General features: G+C 38.2%; 1 protein-coding gene across 1 annotated transcript; it reads left to right on the top strand.

Moving 5' to 3' along the window:
* Positions 1-23,189, top strand: nt5c2b (5'-nucleotidase, cytosolic IIb). Its single transcript, XM_003453828.5, has 18 exons — positions 1-208; positions 1,722-1,841; positions 5,905-5,978; positions 12,154-12,271; positions 12,586-12,681; positions 12,802-12,893; positions 13,686-13,743; positions 14,348-14,441; positions 16,007-16,060; positions 16,214-16,297; positions 16,503-16,544; positions 16,652-16,759; positions 17,415-17,481; positions 17,590-17,760; positions 18,055-18,106; positions 18,417-18,477; positions 18,773-18,949; positions 19,224-23,189. Exons 2-18 carry the CDS (start codon positions 1,741-1,743, stop codon positions 19,464-19,466), a joined length of 1,692 nt encoding a protein of 563 aa, XP_003453876.1. The 5' UTR covers positions 1-208; positions 1,722-1,740; the 3' UTR covers positions 19,467-23,189.

The following is a 23,189-nucleotide window of genomic DNA, read 5'->3' as shown; positions in this document are numbered from 1 at the left end:
CATAACAACTGCTGGCAGCAGGGAGAGAGACAGCAGGGAGCAGGCAGGGCACGGACAGCTATTACATACCTGGCTTTGCAGAGTACCCGTCACCGCTTCGCCCACAGCTTTCTGTCAGAATATACACTTTTTCCTGCGACTTGCACGCAGCTCAAGGCGCATGCTCAGAGTAACCGACGGCGCATTTGTTTTATTCAGGAACTCAGAGGTGAGTACAGTAACCGCAGCTGAACAAAGTGAATTCTGCTCCCACAGTTTCAAGTCTTTGTGTTTTTGTGGCAAAGCCAGCTAACGCGTTAGCTGTGCCTGGACCACCTCTGGCTGCCCTTCGCATCAATGTCAGATAAAGAAGAGCTGGACGGAGGCGGTTTGAGCGGAGTGTTAGCTAGCCCCGTAGTCCGGTGGTAAATAACGGGATGTTGTTCGGTAACCCCGCGAACGAGATGTTCTAGCTTGTCGAGCTACTTTTACATTAGCTTCAGATAATCTGTGAGTGTTCAACGTTGTTTTCTCTGACTGCGGAGTTAAAGATAGTGCTGGCGTGATTGCTTCGCCAAAACAAGTGACAGTTAGCTTCACGCGCTGTACAGTTGCAGCACTCGTCGATCCACTCTCTCTCTCCAAGACTGAGCAGAGGAAACAAAGCCTTCTCTAAGTTGCGTTTGCTTTTCAGCTGCTGTGTGCAGTACTGTTGAGTTGAGCAGGTTTTCGTAATGCTGAGCTGTGGATTTTTGCAAGCCAGAGCTTCCTTCTGACCCCATAGGACCATTTCACAACATGGGCAATTAAGATAGAGCTAAGAAAGCAAACAAACTGTAAAATAACAGAAAAGTGATTTGTCTACCAATTGTGTCCATACTTGTTTTTAATTACGAACAGTTAAAATAAGATTTCCGATGAAATCAGCTGAAGCTTTTGTTTTGTGTTCTGTGAAGCGGCACACTGATTGGAGTGGTTTTTGTTTGTTTGTTTTTATGTCTGTGGCCCTGTTGACAGTTCTTTGCCTCAGCATGTGATTCTCATTTGCTTTTGTGCTGGCACTAAGAAGAAGAAAGCTGATCTCTGCCCTTCCTTCCTCCAGCCTCTCCAGCAACAGTACAGGAATGACAGAATGTCAGCATAAGAGGAAAAAAACACACAACACTGGCCTTTTAAGCTAAAAGACAAGGCCAGAAACTAGGCTTGCATTCCACTGGAGCATAAATTCACAAGACTTCCTATGTGTCTCTTTTTTTAGGTCTCAACTTTTTGCTTGTGACCTGATGCTATAACCAAATAAGGACTCATTCATATTCAGACTACCATGATCCCCATGTTAAATTGTATCACGTGTCTTTGTTTTATCTCTCATTTAAATCTGGCTTGAACTTTTACATACAGTAGGTCCTCACCCTCCACTCACTTACTGTGTAATCTAATCCTAGTTTGATAATTACACAGGAAACACCATAAGTAGGCGATGATAATCAAATTGTCAGGTTATTAGTTTGTCTCCTTCCAAGTTTTAAACCACTCAGTTTCTACAGGTTCGGACTTGATTAGCTCATCCAGATAATCCAGTTTCTAAAGTCTAAAGGACAAAGTGTGATTGAATTACATTTCTATTCACCACAGACTTTGCTGCTTCTAATGGGTTTTTTCCCCTTTTGTTGTCTGATCAACATGGATATTCAGTAACTTAAATTTAAGCCTTCTGTGTCTCTTTCTTCTTGTCTCTCCAGAGACTGAACGGTTAGAAAGATGACCACTTCATGGAGTGACAGACTGCAGAACTATGCAGACTTGCCTGCCAACATGGATGGCCTTACAATGAAAAAGTACAGGAGGGAGCCCTACCACAGGTATGAAACATCCACAAGGGACACACTGACATTTCACAGCATAAATTAAGCAGCCAGACAGGGACTACTGTGGAAAAAAACCGAATAAAACCCCTGGACTAATGATTTTGATTTTATGAATAGAAATAAAAGTAAATGAATGGTAGTTTTCAGGAAGATTTGAGAATTTGTAATTTGGGGCTGTCAGCGCAACATAAAGAATATAAGGCTTGCAATATAAGGATTAATAGTGTTCATAATTCAGCTTTCATTCAGAGGTTAAATCTGCAAGTAATAATAAAATATTGTGGACACCCATTCTGTAATATGGAAACTAATAATATGCAGTTTCTGTTTGTTAAAACGATGGATTGTATGGCCACCCACCACAGAGGGGTTTACAGAATGAACTGCATAGTTATATACAGAACCAAAAAGGAATGCAGAGCCGCTCTGTGATGCAGACATCAGGACACTAAAGAAACTGCCATTATTAATTTCAGACAGCTTTTATTTGTGTTTTTTTTGTTTCTTTTTATTACCAATTTGTCATCAGCAAGTAGTCAAAGAAATTGAGTTAAATTTCCTTTGTTTCAAGAGTGTGTTTGTTTGTTTCAGCTTAGCTTTTATTGTTTGAAAATGTTTAGTTTAGTTATATTTTTCTTAGTTTCAGTGTTAGTTCTAGTCTTTGGTTAATATAATATAGGTCTGCTTTTAAAGGACAAATTTATAAAATTCAGATCGGTTATTACAATACAGGAATTGACTCACAGCTATGTACATGTGCCAGACTCAGTTCGCACCGCTGCCTCATACTACTCAAATCATGACTTAACCAGCTGAGTTGTGTTGGGTGGTCTTCGGATTACACAGCAGTTTATGACAGTAGCTTGTTACTATGTATTTCACCATGGCAAAGCATATCATAAATTCATTTTAAAAATATACTAAAGTGCGTTTCTTAGATTTTACATTGTGTATCACTTATTGTCGTTATAACAGAGTGACTGACTAATCTGTGATTATATCTGTGATTATCCTGTTAGCCTGCTGTGTTTTCCAGTTTAATTCTGTCTTATTTTACTTGTAGTCTGTCATTGGCGCTCAGCATGTACTAGGCTATGTCTCTTTGGCACTTTGACTGTGAAGCAGACTGTGCTGCCTTAGATGTTTCATAGAATTGATTGTGACTATGGATGAATCCAGATCCTGTTTGTGCTCAGCATATTAAACATGTAGTTGGTTTTGCGGGGAGTTTGTGGCTTTGACTTTACAGTAAGTAGCTTTATTGACCATTAATATATCTTTTCACTTATAAACATCCTTGTTCCTGTACCTGCTTGTAGTAAAGTCCGTTCAGTCATACTGACATAATAGGGGGTTTATTCCCTGTCAGAGCAATAAAATGAGTGTTTCTTTTCAATGTTTAACTCTAAGGCATGTTTACAATGGGTACTGCTTTTCTTTCATGCTATTATATAATATGCAGTGCTCACAAGGTTTATGAAACCGTCACTCATTTGTTTGCTCTGCATGTGCTGCTGGGGAATAAATCAACCAGTTAATGAACCAGCAAAGGGTTACACGTGCAGTGCTAAGTTCAAAGGTGCTCATTGAAACAATTTGACAAAAGTTCTTGTTCAGTGAAATCATTTCTGATTTAAGCGTGAACTTTTGTTTATCTTACAGACCCACAAAGGTCTTTCCAACAAAGTAAGAGCTCAGCCAAAACAGTGCAGCCTGTGTATATCACATTGCAGGGGGCTGATGGCTCTGCCCAGTGCAGATAAACGTTCGAGTCGCTGTCTGCATGAGATTAGAGCGCAGTGGAAAAAATCTGGCTGATTGTTCTTCAGCTGCGCTCAGATGGAGTAAAAGTTATTAAGGGATTCACTTGTAGGTGCTATTTGAAGCAATACTGATGTCAGCAGGGCCAAAGTCAAGGCTGACTACAGTAATTAAGTTACCCCCATCCAATGTCAGTATGGGTGATCTTAGGAGGGGCACGCTTTATCATTTATGGCTGTTCTTTACTACCCCTCCCACAGGCATCTGGTAAGAGGTTACATCAAAATGGCACCAGCAAAACAGAAATAGAAAAGATTTAAACATTAAATCCTCTGTTCATCCCTGAGAAATGTTGACTGTATTTGTTTTGGCTGATCAGGAACACATCCTCTTTTGATGAGCCAGTGTTAAATGTTAAATGTCAAAATAAGGCCAGAATAGGCTCAATTTTATAAGCAACTGAATATATAATCTAAATATAGACGATCAAATTCGGTATAGCATTTTGATATTTGAGTACAAGTTTTTCAAGTTTAAAAGGTCGGTAACCTGAATGTGTAAATTTGTTTTTTTTACAGGTGATCAGTGTGAGATTCAGTAGCACTTAATTTCATCTACAAAATTGATTTATTTGTAATAAAGGATTTACATTAAAAAAAAAAGAAAGAAAGTAAAAAGTAGAATTAACTTTGTTAACAGTTACAGCTTAAACATATTTAATTTAATTTTTATTTAAATAAAGATGTCTAAGCATATTTGAAGAGGTAATTTTCTGTTGAAAATCACAACTGGCAGTTTTCACAGCCACAAAAATTAATTTAAAAAAATAACCGGTAGTTGTAGGCCAACGACAAATGTTTGTATTCAACCAGATGTGAGTAATGGAAGCAGCTGTAGCTTGTGGCACTGGCGTGCTTGATTCTACCCGACTTGTGATTGTTCTAGATGTCTTTGAGGGCCCACAAACATCATGGTGCACAACAACCCTGACTGACAGCACACAACAACAGAGAATGACGCAGAATGGCCACAATCATTTTTGCAACAAGTCAGAAAATTTCTGAATGGCAAGACAGCAAAGAGAGAGAGGGAGGGGGGCTTTGTTTGTGGGCCAGTGTTGCCCTGCGTTGCTGGAGCAGTGTCAGAGCACCGGAGAGTCAAACCGAGGTTTAATTTCACACAGAATGCATTGCCAGTCGTGTCGTGGACTTTGCTCTAAATGGGAACTTGTTCACTATGGAGCCGCTGCCAGGTATTTCACAACTGATTTAGACGTTGGTGAAGATAAATAGGCCATTGTCACAGAAAAATGAGAAGATTAGATGCCTTGCAGTTTTAGACTTGTGTATCAGTTCACCCTCGTTTTTAATTTAGTGTTCTTCTTGATTTTTCTGTTGGTGTGATACATATTTCAGTTCTTGTATGATTAAATATTGACTTGTATAGAATTTCAACTATGTCCCAGCTGTAGAAGATAAGTTACGTAGGTTTGTGCTAGCAGTCAGAGTTATGCAAACAGTGTGTGACTGTATTTTCTGTGTCTGTGAAGTGCTGGCTTTCATCGTGGCCACTTTATATTCAAGTATTTTACAATATTATCAGAGCTAATTATGTGTATTAATTTACTCTTATCTTTAAGGAACATGCTATCAAGTAGATCTCATAAAATACACTCTAGAGAAACAAACAACTTTTACTAATGAAAGTGTAGAAGAACCATAATCCTGGCATGATATTTCCAGTACATACAAAAATGAAGTGATCTGAAAAGGATATTTAGTTCCCATTTTGATTACAGCACCTAAAATGCAGTTAATTATTTGTTATATATTGGTGTTTAATAAGGCATAGTTCCCTGAAATGACTTAGTAAGCTCTTCATAAGTACTTGTCATAAGCTGCCTTTTGGCTTCTTAAGGCTCTGTACCTAACACAATAACACAATTTATTCTTTTACACTTTGTGGTAATTGCCAAATATTGAGTACTAGTAGTACTAGTAGTGGTAATAGTAAATTCATCTTCATCAGCAGACAATTCATCAAATGTCTGCTGAAGCTATAGCAAAGATTGTGGGCTACCTGTGTCAAGATGCCTTACTCCATCCTATAAATGTACCTTTTGAAAGATTTAAAAGTTGTACTTGGGGAAAAAAAGGGCAGTTGTTGTGTATGTATATGTGTAGTTTGTTTAATAGGGATAACATTCTTCTTTTTCTGACTTGGGGCAACTGCTACGTGTCATAATTTGTTGTGGATGATTACATAAAATTTACAAAAAAAACTTTTTTCCCCCCAGAATCTTTGTCAACAGAAGCTTGGCAATGGAGAAGATTAAGTGCTTTGGCTTTGATATGGATTACACTTTAGCAGGTAAGCTAAATACACAATCACACAATCAATTACAAACAGTGATAATCAGATCAGAGTTTGGATAATCAGTTAACTAATGAAGTCAGTGATTGGAGGGAAAAATGGCATATTTATCATTTGAAAAAGAGATTTCACAGTATTATGCAGTCCTATTATAATAAATTATACCCTAAATGGTTCCTGGACTTAAGACTGTAAATAGCATCCAGGTGCTAATCGGATACAGTTGATTAATTGATCGTCAGGAGTGGGATCACCTCTGTAAAAGCAGAAGTTTGGGCAGTTTTCTGGATTGAACGATTGAGATGTGTTATCACAATGTCATAGTTTTCCCAGGAGAGGACCCCACAAATTTACCCCAAGTTCAGACAGTGCAAAGAAAATTTTAAAAACAAATACAAACAAACAAAAAAAGCCAAACAAAGAGAAAATCAACACAAGACTTCTGGAACAATGACATTTGAACAGATGACACCAAAGTGGAGCTCTTTGGCTATAATGCACAGTTTGAATACTAAGCAGAGCATATCAGCACAAACACTTTATACCAACTGTGAAGAGGTGATGATTTGGGGGTTTTTTTTGCTTTTTTGCAACCATAGGACCTGGTCACCATGCAGTCACTGAGTTGACCATGAACTACTCTGTATACTTGAGTCAAACATGATTCTATCTGTTAGACAGCTAAAGCATGGTCGAAACTGGGTCATGCAAGAGGACAATGATCCCAAGCATACCAATAACTCTACAACATAATGACTGAAAAAGAAAAGACACAATGACACAGTCAAAGTCAGATTATAATTATTTTTATGATTTGGATCTTTTTTTATTTTTTCTTGTATGTATTTGGGCTTGCTAAGTTTGAAATTTGCCAGTTTTTAAGAGACATTTATTATATATGGTCCAAAAGTGTTTTAGATTTAATAAACAATTGATCAATTTATTGATCTAATTAATCAGCACTTTTTAGGGTTTTGGTATGCAGGCCAAGTTGGCTGGAGTGTTGTATAGCACATTCTCAGTTTACATGGCTTGTCTGTGCTGTCAACAATAATAAAGTCTTGTCAAAATGACCATTCCTATCTTGATAAACGTTATGTAATGAATCTATAAAAGTGTCTTGGAGTGGCATTGATTGAGAGGAAACCAACTTTGTGGTTGTCACGTTAAATTTAGATTTTGAGAGCACATTTATTTATATGCCTTTGGAAGCTGAAAAAACATCCCTAGCTGTTAAATGTGCTGTGACCTCATGTTTGGTGTAGATGTTGAAGTCTAGAGTTCCTTTCTTTTCAGCTCTATATTTGGGTACCCTACCATTGCCCCTGAACCACAGCTTGTTGCCCACAAAGTATTATTTAGGTCAATGATAGTGATACACTGAGCATGCCATAACACTAGGATAATGAAATGTTAAGCCAGCAGTAACTCTCTGTAACACAGACTTAATTGCATATGTTCTTTTTCCTAGTGGCTAGCAACCGGGCCAAAAATATCCTGATTTTTCATGCCACTTTGTTCTGTGACTCAGCTCCAGTTTTCGGTCTCTACACATCTAAAAATAAATCTTCCCTGACTTTGAAAAACAGGTCACGTTTGTTTGTTGAGTTCAGCAATGACGGCTCCCCCGAGAAAAAGAGTCACTTGTAGTTCTTCTGTGACTCTGGACCCCTATCACCATTCGTGGTATAAGAGATTTTACAGATGCTCAGCTGTTGACATGACTCTCTTTATGGGAGCTCATAACCAAGTGTTAATGTTTGCTGGAAGGGTGGCTATCGTGTATCTTTGGATAGTGTTCAGATTTTGATCACAGAAGTGCTTCCTCAGATTGACTGTTGCTTAATCACACGTAACGCTATGTGATAGAAGGCGGTTCAGATGTGCAGCACGCCTTAAATATGTACATTTCAAATATTACTTGTTTTTTGCAAGCAATGTTTATGAAAAAAAGACGAGGAAGAAAGATTATAAAAATAGAGATTTAAAGCAGAAACATCATTTATTTTTTTAAATCACTATGTAAAAACTCAGCAATATCTGCCAGGAAATTTCAATAATCTTAATAAGGAAAACACATGAAAACACAGATTAAAATTTAGAAAGTATGACAAAAATAAACATCAGTTGCTATATCAGTCATCTCCTCTGTCCGCTGCTGCTGATGTGAAGTTGCTGCCTACAGTGCTGCTCCTACACAGACGAGGGTGGCTCCTGTCTCAGCTTGTAGATAAGCTGGCAAGAATCTGTAAGATTTGAAGATATTTGCTATTTTAAGCTAGCAGTTCTTAAATATGTACAATTTGCGTAACAAGCGCGGTGGCTGAGTGAAACATATTGGGAGTGGATGGGAGCAGTTGTCAACATGATTAAAGAGTTGGGTTTTTTACTGGATTCACTGCCTCCATTGTGGCTTGTCTGTTGTGTGCCGAGTGTTTTCAGACAGAGCAAGAAAGTCTGAAACTGAGAGAAACCTTGAGCAGTTTTTCTGTAATTCTTTTTGCAGTGATTAAGCATTTTGAAAAAAAAAAGTGGGGAAAACCCTTAAGTTAATTGAATGTATGCAAAACCTAATTTAATGATTTTGCTTATCTTCAGAGATTGTGTGAGGCTTTGGGTGAATTTTAAACACAGTCCCTGTCAACTGTAATCAGTTATCTCATTGTAGTTTAGCATATATCACACTCTGCCAAGACTACTATTGTGTGTATTCAGTATATATTACAGTTCTGCATAGTGAATTTAAGCTGAAGATAACTGTCATGTTATAAAAAAGTTTTACAAAGTTACCTTTTTCTTTACTTTGGTAAGCGATTGTGACTGAAGCAGGAAATGCGCTCCATGTCCTGATTCATGAAGATAATTGTCTTTGTTTTTCTGGATTAATCCTTGTGCTTACAGTGACATACTAAGATAGCCTTAAAAAGCTCAAAATATCACATCTTATGTATCAAATAAAAAAGGTAAAGTTTGGAAAGGAAATATTGCTAGGAATGAGAAGGAAAAAAACTATTAACGTGCCTTTAAAGTTCTTGTGACCTTGGTTTCAGATGTCAAAGCATTTTAGATAACTTTAAATAGTATTTAAAAAAGAAGCAACAATGTAATCCATTCATAAAGGTTGCTGTCTGATCAAATTTCACTGTGCCAGCAACAGGGGAATTCCAGTTTAATTCAGATATTGAGAAATTACGATTGGTTCTTAGAGACCTCACCATCAACTGTTGCCAGCTGTGCTCCTGTCTGTGCTCAGACTATAAATGAAATGCAGTGTAAAAGAACTAATTAACCAACAATTAAAGTATTTTGTGTTCATATGACTGTCTATAGCTCTTGGAGTAAAGATGGTCAAAGAAAATGGGATTTTAGGGCTTGTTTTTAATATCAACATAAGTATTTCAGATTGTTATAGACAATCTCATGATGCATTGTCGTCATGCATCAGTGTAATGACGCACAGCGACTTCTCAACAAGCCAAAATGAAATATTTTGTGCCATTTTGCTCAACATGAGGATAAGCAGAGGTGAAAAGTTTGTTCTCTTCTAAAGCTTTAGTGCAAACAAATTGCAAATGTCATACATTTTGTAAGACTTTGTGAACTGAATTAGCATTGGTTGAGACAACATTGCTTCATCTGTTCTTCTGCTCCTAAAGGGAACACGTAACACCCTGCAGAAAGTTGCTCAAACACAGTTTTAGGCCCAGATTGCAGTGAGATAAACGAGCAGGTTTGTCCTAGTTTTCTCACAGACTTTTGGCTGGAATGTGGGCCCCCGAGGCAATGTTTAAGCTTTCTAATTTTTCCCACAATATGCTTCATAGTGTTGTAAATTTGTCACAAAGGCCTACATTTCCACTTTATTCTCTGCACATATTAGAGACAAGTTAAATTATTGCTGTGTGCTGTGGTTCAGATAGAGTCTCCTTGTATGACACACTATATCTGATTTGGAGATAAGGGTCTATCAGCAGAAGGGCTTGCTGTTGGTTGTTTATCTTGTATGCAAGAGGTCTACGTTACATGTAGGCCTGTGGTGGCCTGGCCTATAAACTCTGGAGACATACGTTGCTGCTCAGCAATTGGAGCAGTGGGAGTATAATTATCTGGCATCAGTCCCATTGGGGATAAAAAGGGAAACAGATCTCTGAAGTTCCCACCACAGGGGGGGGGAGTCAAGGACACAGCAAACAACAATAACCCATCTTCCTGTTTACAAAAAATGCAGTAAACGTGAGCATCTCAGATGTCTCATTTACTAAAATATGTGGCTTTATGTTGCATTACGTAGTCTTGGGTGTGGCTTTCATGAAATACAGTTCTATGATACTCTATTACAACAGTTCACAGTTCGAAGATTTGATGTAAAGGGCTTTTAACATAAAATACCTAACCATGGTTCATTCCAAACTTAACTCTGGCTGGTGCACTTTTATTAAACAGTAACATTATGGAAAAAAAATCACTGGGGGAACTTTAGTGGCTTTTGACCTAATATTAACTTTGTGTAGTAGGGAGTTTTAGCTGTCCCATAGGTTTTAAAATTGTCTAGAATAATTATTATATATCAAACCATTTTCCTGATTCTGTTTTCCAGCCTGACAAACTCTTTAAGAGATTTGATTTGTTCTGTTTTATGTGTGGGATGCACTAATTTCCAAAAGACAACATGTAAAGAGAGACTCCCAGTGACCTCAAGCGGAGAGGGTGACAGAAGGGAAACAGGTTTTAAAATAGGCTTCTTTGTAGCAACTCAGAGCTTCATGAGGAATATTACAAGTAAGCAAAGAGGAGGGGGAAAGGCAGTTATATTGGTGTATGCTGCTGCTCTGGGCAGAGGGCCCAAACCCTGTTTACTGGGAGAACACAGCAGGGGGTGAACTACAAGAGGTTACGTGATTATAATGCAGAAACTGCCTGATGCAGTTACATCATATGATTGTTGGGGTTTTTTTTGTTTTCTTTGTATTATTGTAGGGTCTTTACCTCACAATATAAAGCGCCTTGAGACAAGTATTGTTGTGATTTGGCACTGTATAAATAAAATTGAATTGAATTCATGCTTACAGAGTAAAGGTGTCAACAAAAGAATAGAGCTTTACTGAACCCAGGCTTTTCCTGTACTTCTCTGTATACTTATTATCTCTCTGTATAACCCAGGACTTGTGTATGCACACACTTTTTCCAGAGTAGGACACAGATGTTTTCCTGCTTGACCTACAGTGCTGTTCCCTCCAACTAACTCTTCTCTAAGTATCATCAGCCAATATTTCTTGCCCTTGAGGGGCCTTCCACCACCCCACTGGGGGTATAGAAAGCAAGCAATAACACCAGTGCATTCTCTGTTTCATATTTATAACATCTGACATATTCTTTCCCCCTGTCAAAAAGCATTTTAATCCTCTGCCAGTCTTTTTTTAGCCTTGCATCACTGTATGTTTTAATTTCCAGAGCCCACTCCTGTCTCACTTTTCGTTTAGCCTGGGGTAAATATCTACCACTGGCAGTGACGGGTTAGGGGCTCGTCAGCCTCAATTGGCCTCATTAAAACCACTGCTGAACATCAAGTGATTTTTCATTTGCCCGCCTGATCCTCTTTCTTTGTAGATTTGCGTGCAGAACATCCTGGTCCATGTTGGTAGCCAGGACTGAGAAGGGCATTGGGTGTGAGGGGATGTTCCAGTAGAGTGAAAACATGTTGTTGACAAAATACAGAGACAAGATTATCTCAAATGGATAAGGTGGCCTTTGAAAACTCAAACTTATTTGTTGTGTAACTTGAGTGAGTGCAACAAAATGCATATCACCTCATTAACCATTGTTTGCCATCAAATCACCCCACAGGCCAGGCTTCTGGGGTTTTTAAATACAACATTGTTTGTATAAATTTGAGTCAAGTTTTCAGATAGATACCATTTCGTTACAGGATCACTATCAATATTAAAGCAGTTATCCTACAAAAGGTAATAAATACAAATTCAAACAAACACGGGGGGAAAGTTTTTAAACATCTGATTTAAAATATGTTATATTGATAACCATGCATTGTATGCATTTATATAATATTAACTACTTTCATGTAACATTTCACAGTATTTAAAGTGTCTATAGGACACTTTTATGGGCAGCTGGCATTATTTACTAAACTATTGTGTATGTGTTTCCTTTGTAGTGTATAAGTCACCTGAATATGAATCATTAGGCTTCGAGCTGACAGTGGAACGGCTAGTGTCCATCGGTTATCCTCAGGAGCTCCTGAGCTTCGTCTATGACCCATCATTTCCCACCAGGTGAGACCAGTCCCATCTCTCTGCACAGACATCATGATGCTGATCGTGGCCATCAGATTATCCACCAATTGCTGTTTCTGTTGCCTAATCTCTAAACTTTGTAGTCCAGTTAACCTTTTAGCTGGGATATCTATCTGAGCCAAGTAATAGTATGAAAAACCCCATCACCTGTGCAAAGTTCAGTGTCACTGTATTTATTTTGTAGTAAAAAGATAACAAGTGATAGGAATTTAAGTGCCAAGTGATATGATTGTTAGAAAGGCTGTTTTACTCGTGTATTGCAAAATCATGCATTCCTTTGCTCCTTTTTTCAGAGGCCTTGTGTTTGATACCATGTATGGAAACTTGTTGAAGGTTGATGCTTATGGTAATATCCTGGTCTGTGTCCATGGATTCAATTTCCTGCGAGGGTAAGTATTTTCAACATTCCCCCTCAAAAATGCACAGATCTCTGCATACAAGCAAGCATGATAAATATAAACATTTTACAAAACATTTTATTCTCTTTTGTGCTTTTTTGCTGTTTCCAGCCCAGAGATCCGTGAACGGTACCCCAACAAGTTTATCCAGAGAGATGATACAGAGCGTTTCTATATCCTCAACACCCTCTTCAATCTGCCAGGTGGGTTCAAGTTCAAGCTTATTGTGGCCATTTCAACAAAACAACTGAAAGGAATTGTCATGGTGTGCTCACATATACAACAAGACACATCCCACAACACACAGCACCGTACAACGTGATACAAAATACAAGTGCATGTAACAGATCAGCCCATAGTAGCTCAGTGTATCTACTTTTAAAGTGATTTTTAGTGCAGCAGGATATAGTCCAGATTGCAGAAGGGAACAGTCCATAGTGCAAGTAGTACAGTTAATATTGCAAATGCATGATACATACATACACATTTCAGTGCCCAATGCATTCCGATTCTATGAGCACAACCTGATGTAGGTAAAGTGAATTAATAAGAGCTTCAATGCATCTTCAAGAACCTAATAGCTTGGAGTTAAGTATTATCCCTAAATATGTTCAGCTAGTAATGGTCCTGTATATTTTGCCCAATGGGAAAAGAATGGAAAGGTCGTATTAAGGGGGGACTGGTCAGGGATGATGGTTCTGGCCTTGCTGGTGATTCTGGAGGCTTAGTGAGAAGCTATATAAAATGGATCATACCTTACAGACTGACTCTCTATTTTCTTAGCTGCTAAATAAAGTCAAGTCTCTGGTGGGCTTTATAATAAGACCAGTGTTTAAGTCCTATGATAAAAATTGGAGTATTGTGGTGGTGGTGGGAAGAACTTTCCCATACAGAAGAATGGGATGAATGTGTACAACAGAATCTAAATCTGGAAGGCTGGGGCGGCAAATAATTTCACTGAGGTTCTTGACATTATCTTCCTGTTTTCGTCACAGAGACCTACCTTTTTGCTTGCCTTGTGGATTTCTTCACCAACTGTGATAGATATGACAGGTAAGAAAACTTTCCTCTGCTTTATCTGGCCTGCAACAAGTTTCTGGGCGCCGCATGATGAGACCATGACAGTTGCAAGCCACAAAGGGTCAAGAGCAAGCCCTAACGCATGGGAGGGTTCAGGTGTCTCAACTGCTAATCTCGTCTAATTCTATTGTTAATCCAGTGGGAGTTCAGTCAAATAACCCTTCGTTTCAATTACAATTACTATATCTATTAATCTGTTTTACCAATTGTGAAAAAGTATGGATTCTTATCAAATCCAGATAGGAATAAAAACAATTACTAACTATTTGCAGAGAATGAAATCCTGATATAACAACAAGATAATCCTCTGAATGTTAAAGTAAGGAGATTTAATGGCCTGTAATTTTTTTTGAGAATGTAATCTGGAATGGTTGCATGTCCTTTGTCCTCTGAAACCTGGTTGTTGGTCTTTTAGGGGGAGAATGTTTTCCTGTTTGGCTGGGGACCCCTCCAACAAGGGAAGGCTATCCCATTTAAAAGCAAACAAAAAACAAATGTCATGTTTTTGAAAACCTTCTATAAAGCTATGGCCTGTCCGACGGCTGTGTATGTGTGTGTCTTTGCTCCCCTCCCCCAGCTGTGAAACTGGCTTCAAAGATGGCGACCTCTTCATGTCCTTTAAAAGCATGTTCCAGGATGTCCGGGATGCTGTTGACTGGGTCCATTTCAAGGTAAAACACATGCAACCACTAAGATTTAATCTGATTTGTTGGAGCTAAAACTAGATCATGTGATGGAGTAGAGTGCATAAATTATATCTTGAGGACAAGTTATTATTTGCAAAGAATAATTGAATTGAAATAAACATACTCAATAAGAGGCATGTTACATCATTCACATAACATCACAACCTCTCATACATTTGACGTCTCTGTGATACCCCCTTCTCTGTCTTGGTGGAAGTCCTACCTTACCTTCCTGACATGGAAGAGTTCTTCGTATACACAGATAACCTGGGCTTTTGAGTCCGTAATACCTGGCATGTGTTAGTGCTGTATCTCTTAATCGCAAGTCATAAAGTACTAATAAGTTTGCTGTGAATGTATGTAATTTGTGGGTTTCTTTTTGTCACTTAAGAAAGTGATTAGTAAGAACTTAAGCCTCATTTTGTTATGATCTCCCTAAAAGAAAAGACAAAGAATGAAACACACACACACACACACACACACACACACACACACACACACACACACACACACACACACACACACACACACACAAACAACCATTTAATTTTAATTTGTTCTGGCCAAATATAATATAATGTAACAACAGAAGGCAGCCTCCAACAAGCCAAGTAACATTTTCCTCATACGATGTATGAATCGAGTCTCTTGACAGAATCCAGATAAGTTTGTAATGTTTTCTGGGATAATGTCTCCCAGTTTTTATTTGATATGTATTTGTGAAGACGACATATACAGGAAATTTTGAGACTGTCTTAATAATAATGCCATTCATCACATCATTCATATGCAGGCATATATTTTCTGTACACATATGTTTCAGTCTGCACTAACATACTAACACAAGCTCACAGTTAAAATTCTGTCAACTATGTCTTATATTCAGTTAAAAAATACTTAAACCTGTTTCAAAAATAAAGTGCAGTTAGACTAGAATTCAGTCCATGCATATTCGTCTTAGACTGTAAACCAATTTTTAAACCTTTGCGAAAAGAGAAGTTGTTACAGAAGAATTAGAAATACTCTTGAAACACTACCACTGATTATGCCACAACTAAACAACGCAAGGTCCCAAAGGTTCTGCAGCAGTCGTCACCAATTACTGCTTCTAAACTGCTATTAACCGTACGGCTGTGCTTTAACATGTTACTTCACTAGAATGTCTGATCTTTATTGTGTATAGTGATCTTTTCTTTAGAGTTTGACACTAGAAAGCTGTTTTAATTTCTTGTGCTAAAATTGAACATCACTGAGCATCCTCTGAAAAGGGAGTGAGTTCAAGATGTGTAAGCACTTTTCGGTGAGCTCTTAAAGCTAATGATTAAACTTTTGAAATGTTGCATTATTGCATAATGATAATGGATAGAAAGATTATACCAATGTTAATGCAATTTTAAACAAAGGAGTTAGGTTTACATGTCATTTTAAGAATTTTTATCAGCGTTTTTGAAGCTTTTTAATGAAAAAAAAAAACAGATGGAAATCCAGCATTATTCACTGATATGTGTAGTTATTGATGATTTTGCTAACCCCTTGGTCTCACATTGCAGGGTACGCTGAAGGAGAAGACTGTGGAGAACTTGGAGAAGTATGTAGTGAAAGATGTAAGTAGTTTGTATTCACTGTGAGTGCACTGCTGCAGAGAAAACACACACACACAGTGTCTCACACTCTTGTAGTCTGTGAAGAGGCTGGTTTGTAAAGATGCTTAGAGCTTCATTCTTTTTCTTTCTTTTCTTCTTCTCTGTTCCCACCAGGGAAAGCTGCCTCTTCTTCTCAGCCGAATGAATGAAGTATCCAAGGTTTTCTTGGCAACCAACAGTGACTACAAATACACTGATGTAAGTGTGTGTGTGTGTGCAGTTATGGTGGAAACTTACTGATTAGGGAAAACAGTAATGCAATAACAGTGAAAGACTTAGATGCCAGTAAGTTAATGCCGAGATCCTTTTATTAGTTTTCTACCAGTTTGTCGGTAACACGTGTATTAGCTTATGAACAAAGTATGTGTCAAATCAGACTTAGAGACTTTGTGTTGTGTTACAGAAAATCATGACCTATTTGTTCGACTTCCCTCATGGCCCAAAGGTAAAACATATTTTTCTAGAGCAGAGTGTTTTCAATTATTGTCAAACATAAATGTACATCATGGTTTTGTCTTTGTACTCATGTTTGCGTGTTTCCATCCACCCCAGCCTGGCACCCCCCACCGGCCCTGGCAGTCCTACTTTGATCTGATCCTGGTGGATGCCAGGAAACCGCTGTTCTTCGCAGAGGGTACAGTGCTCAGACAAGTGGACACAGTAAGCAAAATCAGAACAGAGAGTTCTGGCCAGAGAAGATATTATAAGTGAACCCTAGCTGGCATGTGTTATGTTATGGCTTACAGTCTGTCCCTTATTTGCTGTTCAGTCAGGGCTGTTCAGGATTTCTTAGAGCAGAGTGTTCGTTTTGTTTTCCAAAAACACACCAGTTGTTTCAAACTGAGGGGCAGCTTGCTGAAAACAGTATAGAGTGCATGAGTGAGTTTTTTGTTAGAAAGTCGTTCGAGCGTAGTTTGCATTTTGGTTTTAGTCACTGGCTCAACCTGGGATCCATCCTAGGGTCAAATTAGATGAAATCTGTATGTAATTTTTTTGTTACATATATATTAATGGGCAACCAAAGATTACTCATGGAGTTTTTTGAGTTTAAAAAGCATAAAATGATGTAAATTTAAGCATAAATTTGTGCCAGAAAAAAGCAGAGGCAAAGGCCCTCGAAACATGTCATCAGTGCATAAGTAATTAGATTATTGTTTTCAGGAAGATGGAACAAGTACAGAATGATTAAAAAATTGCTTGACATGTATAAATTGTAACTAATTTATACCCTTTGTCTTGTAAAATGCACTCACTCATTTCACTTATGTTATTCAGACCCACTTTTTTAGGGACTTATTTATTTTCTTCATTTCAGACAACAGGACGTCTAAAGATAGGAACCTACACAGGACCACTGCAACATGGGATAGTCTACTCTGGAGGTAAGGTTTTATTTGTCCTACATCATTTATTCTTTAAGATAGACTTTAGTCATCTGTCATTCTTGGACTTCAGGAATGCATACATAGTAACATGCTACTGTCATTCAGGCTCTTCAGACATTGTGTGTGACTTGCTGGGAGCCAAGGGAAAGGACATAGTATACATCGGGGACCATATTTTTGGAGATATCCTCAAATCCAAGAAACGTCAAGGCTGGAGAACATTCCTGGTTATACCTGAGCTGGCCCAGGAGCTTCACGTGTGGACCGACAAGAGCTGTAAGTCTAGAAAGAACTTGACTTATAATAACACATAGTCTGCAGACATGTGGGAGGGCTAGTTTGGCTGCATGTTTTTTCAGTCTCAGAAGGGACTTGATCTTTAACAGCAATCTGGAATGTAAAATGTTGTGTAAAAGCTACATCTATAAGTGCAAAACCTGTTACTAAATGATCTCACTCTCAGAGGATACATTCTCAAAATATCAAACATTTGTACAGAGATATAGCAACTGTACATGTACTCTAATGTGCTGAAGAGACAGAGATTCACGCTCTCCCTCTGTTTTCCAGCATTATTCGAGGAACTCCAGGGCCTGGATGTTTTCTTGGCAGAACTCTACAAGTAAGAACTGTGACCTTTAGCTTCGTCCCCCCCCCAGATTCCCATTCTGCTGCTCTTTGCTCTCGGCTGTAACAGTGTCTGTTTGCATACATGTGTGGATACTGCATATTTAAAAGAAACCCACAGGGCCAATAGGGTAAAGTCTAAAGTGTCAAAGTGTGCACCTGATAACCAGGTTCACTGACGTTATTTATAGCCTGGCGCAATTCCCTGTTACGCCACCTCTTTGACTCATCACCTTTCAGGAGGCTGATATCAGTATCCACACCCCCACCCAGTCCTCATCGTTTTTCTCCTCCTTCCTTCTCAGGCATCTGGATAGCAGCAGTAATGAAAGGCCGGATATCAGCACTATCCAGAGGAGAATCAAGGTACACCCTTAATGACCTCTGCTGCTATGACAACAGATGTGCTGCTTACATGGTTTTAATGGTGTTTGTTTCACAGAGACTAATCATTAAACCGCCTCATCAAAGAGCCCTTTCAGTCAGTGTTTATCTCTCATGGGCTGTTGGAAAAAGATGCAGATTCAGCTGTTTCACTGAACAAATACGACATCCCAAATAATTTATTAACCATACTTTCCAGGGTTAATGAATCAGTGTCCCTCTTTTTTGACGTGATTTTTAAGGCTTACCAGTTTCTCTTTTTCTTCTTGTTTTGTAGAAAGTGACACATGACATGGACATGTGCTATGGCATGATGGGTAGCCTGTTCCGCAGTGGCTCCAGACAGACTCTGTTTGCCTCACAAGTGATGCGTTACGCCGATCTGTATGCAGCCTCCTTCATTAACCTGCTCTATTACCCCTTCAGCTACCTCTTCAGAGCGTCACACATACTAGTGAGTATCTGAATGTAAAGTGGGGGAATTGAATGAAACCACACACCCTTGAGATTCAGACACATTGCCACACTTCACTGATGCACATACTAAAATATTGTCTCTTAAAAGTTACTGATTTGTCATTGTTCGTAAAACAATTTAAAGGTTAACTGTGTTCTTGTTGTGTGAAAAATGTAGTATACAGCTTGGTGAATTAGTCAAGAGTTTTTTAAAAGCAAATGACCAGTCATAGTCTATCGCTTATCAATTTTTCTTATTTCTCCTCTTCCAGATGCCCCATGAGTCAACAGTTGAACACACCCACGTGGACATCGACACAGAGTCCCCGTTGGCTACCCGCAACCGCACCCACTGCAGTGACTGCAAAGAGCTAGAGTGCAAGCGCAACCAGCTGACCCGCTCATTCAGCGAGATCAAGCCACCCAACCTGTTCCCTCAGACTCCCCAGGAGATCACTCACTGTCACGATGAGGATGATGATGAGGAGGAGGAGGAGGAGGAAGAAGAAGAGTAATATAATAGGACCTTTAGAGGGGAGCCATGTTCCCGTTCCTGCCTTCTTATCTTTCCTAGTAGAGTAAAGTAGTGATTGCTTTCAAAGGGAGGCAGAGAGGGGAAAACATCTCCAGTGTGCATATGTGTGATCACACACGCTCACACACGTACACATTCTTGAAATTTCTGAGGATAAGTGTAAAGGACCAGTAGCAAAAGAGATCATATGACTGTCAGAAGACTGTGCATGCTCGGTCCTCTAAACAAAACCTGTATGAGCTTAGTTAAAAAAGAAAACACACACAAACTTCTTGATTTGTAAATTCATTTGATTTCTGTATAATTCTCCCAGCAGACAGACAGAGAGCGCACACACTCAAACAGACATCACACACCACGTTTCTTTATCTTTTTATAAGCTGAGTTTCAAGTCCTGCTGGTGGATCACTTAGTTTTGGTCATGTTTACGGTTTAATCCACCAGGTTTGGACTTTCTACTGTAGTTTGAAGTGTAACACAGACTGACAGAATATGCACATTGCTGTCACGGGGAAAACACTTTTCAGCATAAGTGCCGAAAAATCAGTGCAGACATTAAACATTTTTATATGCAACATGGGAACAACATTCAAATTTTTTTATCCATTTTGTTTTATTTGCTTGTCTTTATAGAGCTGTAACTTGTATGTAAGGGTATTTCTGTGTGTGTTTCTGTCACGGTAGACTCACTCAGACTTTAGCATCCTGAGTGACGGTAAGCAAAGAAGGTGTTGGACAAAACTGAAGCACAAGCTGGTGTCAAACTACTCGATACCCAGATAAATATCTTCTTTGACTTGTTTGGAGTTTGGTTAGGCCGTACACAAGTGAGGCTATTGAATTGATGCTTTGTTACCAAGCAACAAAGAGGGCAGAGTATCTGTATTTTATCCTTAGTCTCTATGACTACCCCGAAACACAGTACTGTTTCTATAAATACCTGTAAGGTGAATGAGATGAGCTAATTGTTCAACACCATGAGCGGCTGTTATGCAGTATTTGTCAGCTTGATTGTTTCGGAAGTATAACTTGAGTATTTCATTTATCAGATTTTTTTAAATTTTTTTATTTATTTTTTTGGTAAGGGGGGTGTACAGTACAAGGTCTTCAAGTTTGTTATTTTGCGAAGTGTGTAAAAAAGGAAAGAGCATGAAAGTGGATTCGGCATGTAATGAAAGTAGTGTTTTCGACAAAAAACGTAATTAAAAAGGTCTAACGAGTTTTAGCTGACTTTTATCCACAGGTCCAGTATTATCATGCCATTCATGGGAGGATGAAATATGAACTGTGTTTACAGTATTTTGCTAGCGGGCTTCTTAACACTACGATGTGTTGTAGATTGTGTTCACAGGTCAGAAATGAGTGAAGTGCTCCAACATTAAATGCTTGATTTTGCATTTGCTCTGATCGTTGCAACAAAATACAAGCTTGTTAAACTTAAAGCTCCTGAAAACTTATTCTAAAACACCTTACACACTTCGTCTTATACAACATGTATTCTATTACGCTACAGTCGGAGTAGGAAAAGCAACATAAAATGATGTGGCATGACCAAAATGATTGTGACTGTGTGCAGTTAACTTCCAAATTGTTGCCTTTGAAATGATTTCTTCAAAAATGGGAATTATGTCTGTGACCAGTCACAGTCAGTTGCCCTCTTCAAAGTGTGTTTTGTGTGTGTTTGCGATAAAATAGCAAAAGGAGTGAGTCTGCTATCAGTTTGCAACAGCAGAATGGGGTCAGTCTGTTTGTGATGTTATGGTGATTTGCAAAATCACAAATCTGTTGCAAATTTGTTTTCTGTTTGCATACGCAGAAATTCATATTAACTACTTGCATCCAGAGTCCAGTCAGAGCCTCATAGAAATTCAGAAATTCTTCCACAAATGGTGGCATAGTTGCTGCAGGATAGCGATTGAAATGCAAAATGACATAAGCACTCTGCAACCTTGCTTGTTATATGGGAATATAAACAGAATACAACCAGCTGGTAACCAGCTGAGTCATGTCTTGGAAAGAAATGCGCTCAGATTGATTGCAACATGTTGACTCTAGTTATTTGAGAACCTTCAGTCCACGTTGGACCACAAACGTTTGGAGGCAGGTTGCATTTACGCAGTCACTGTGTGATTGCTATGAAGCTGTTAAAGACTTCATAGCTTGAATAACTGAAACAGCTTGTGTTATGTGGACTTTTCTGCTTAGGTTTATTTTTCTTTAAAAAAAATCCTAAATGGAAAAACAGAATTTTTGAATCGATATCAAAAGTTTTATTTTATTTAATTTTTTTAAACTTGGTTGAGGTGGTTTAGTAGGGGTTATGATAAAATGCATTTAAAATGCACACACAAACTTAACTAATGACCAAACTACCCACCAGCTGCCATTGGAATTTATTATAAATGCATGTTTGTCTAAACTAATTGGTTTAAAAAGTTAATGACGCCCCTGCTAGTTAAATGTCTCGTTTTTAAAAAGAATTTTGAAAGAAAAAAATCTTGCTTTAAATTATTAAAACTGTTCAGATTTTGTTCATACTGGGCTCTGCTGATCATCGAGAAAAGGTTTTCAGGATCTTTAATGCAGATGTCAGTGGCATCAGTGTTCGTACACACAAGGTAGAGTGCTGCCTCATATTATTTTTTTCAAACACAGCAACTTTTTTTTTTTCCCTTTTCCCACCATCCACTAAAAGCAACGTTAAACTGCCTCACATTTTTAAAGTCTCGACCTCTTCTGTTGGTCTTCAGTGTGTTGGATCGGCCTGTTGATTTAGGCCGCAAAAAGGGAAGGAACGTGCCGTTTAGTTTTTGGAATGTTCTTTGGTTTGGCTTGATGTGGAGTGAGTAGTGGTGAATGTGCTTAATGCGTTGGATAAAACCATGTTGAACATATATGAACATATTACAGCTGTTTAGGCTTTGTTTTTTTTTTTTTTTTTTTTACAAGTGAAATATTTATATTTTATGTTCTGATGTTTGTTTCTTGAACATAGAATAACTGGATATGCTACATGATGCAGCTGCATTGCCAACGGGGAAGAGGTGACTGTCTTTGCATCATTTCATGTGAAAATAACAACAATATCCGCTCTGCTGTGGCCGTTACGGTAGCATCAGTTTGACTTCTATGTGAGGCTGCTGTCGGTGTAGTTTATACAGAGAGGATAGAAAGAAAAAAAAAAACTGTAAGCCTGCAAAAAAAAAAAAAAAAATCTTAAAATGAAGGGAAATGTGACTAGCATGTTAAGTATCATAACTAATTTGTTACTTGTCATCAGCATCATGGGATTTTTACTTTTCTAAGCTAGTGTTTTCCAATGGTCTCTATTTACAGAACTGTAAATAGACCTTGCCATTTCCTTTTCATATGATTTTCTTTTAAAAATATAACTTTTTTTTTTTTTCATTTTTATACAGTATCTCATAAACCTGTCACTACGACTTGGAACTAACTAAAGACTGGTGAATAGGTTACAGTGCTTTAGAAGATTTTTATCTTGTGTTGTGATGCCCAGAATGCATCTGTATTAACAGGTGCAAGAACGCCACTGTTCATTTTCTAACCTTTAGTAAACTTTTGTTTTTATGCATATCAATTTATGTTCTTCTGAACAGTGTTTTGTGTGTTTCCACAAATTATCCTTTAGACTGTACATTGAAGTAAATTACATAAAAATGTAGAATAAAGATAGTTTGTAATA

This window comes from Oreochromis niloticus, linkage group LG6, assembly GCF_001858045.2.
Source record: "Oreochromis niloticus isolate F11D_XX linkage group LG6, O_niloticus_UMD_NMBU, whole genome shotgun sequence".
In the NCBI taxonomy this organism is placed as follows: Eukaryota; Metazoa; Chordata; class Actinopteri; order Cichliformes; family Cichlidae; genus Oreochromis; species Oreochromis niloticus.
The sequence above is the reverse complement of the archived record's forward strand: the minus strand, read 5'-3'. Positions and strand labels throughout refer to the sequence as shown.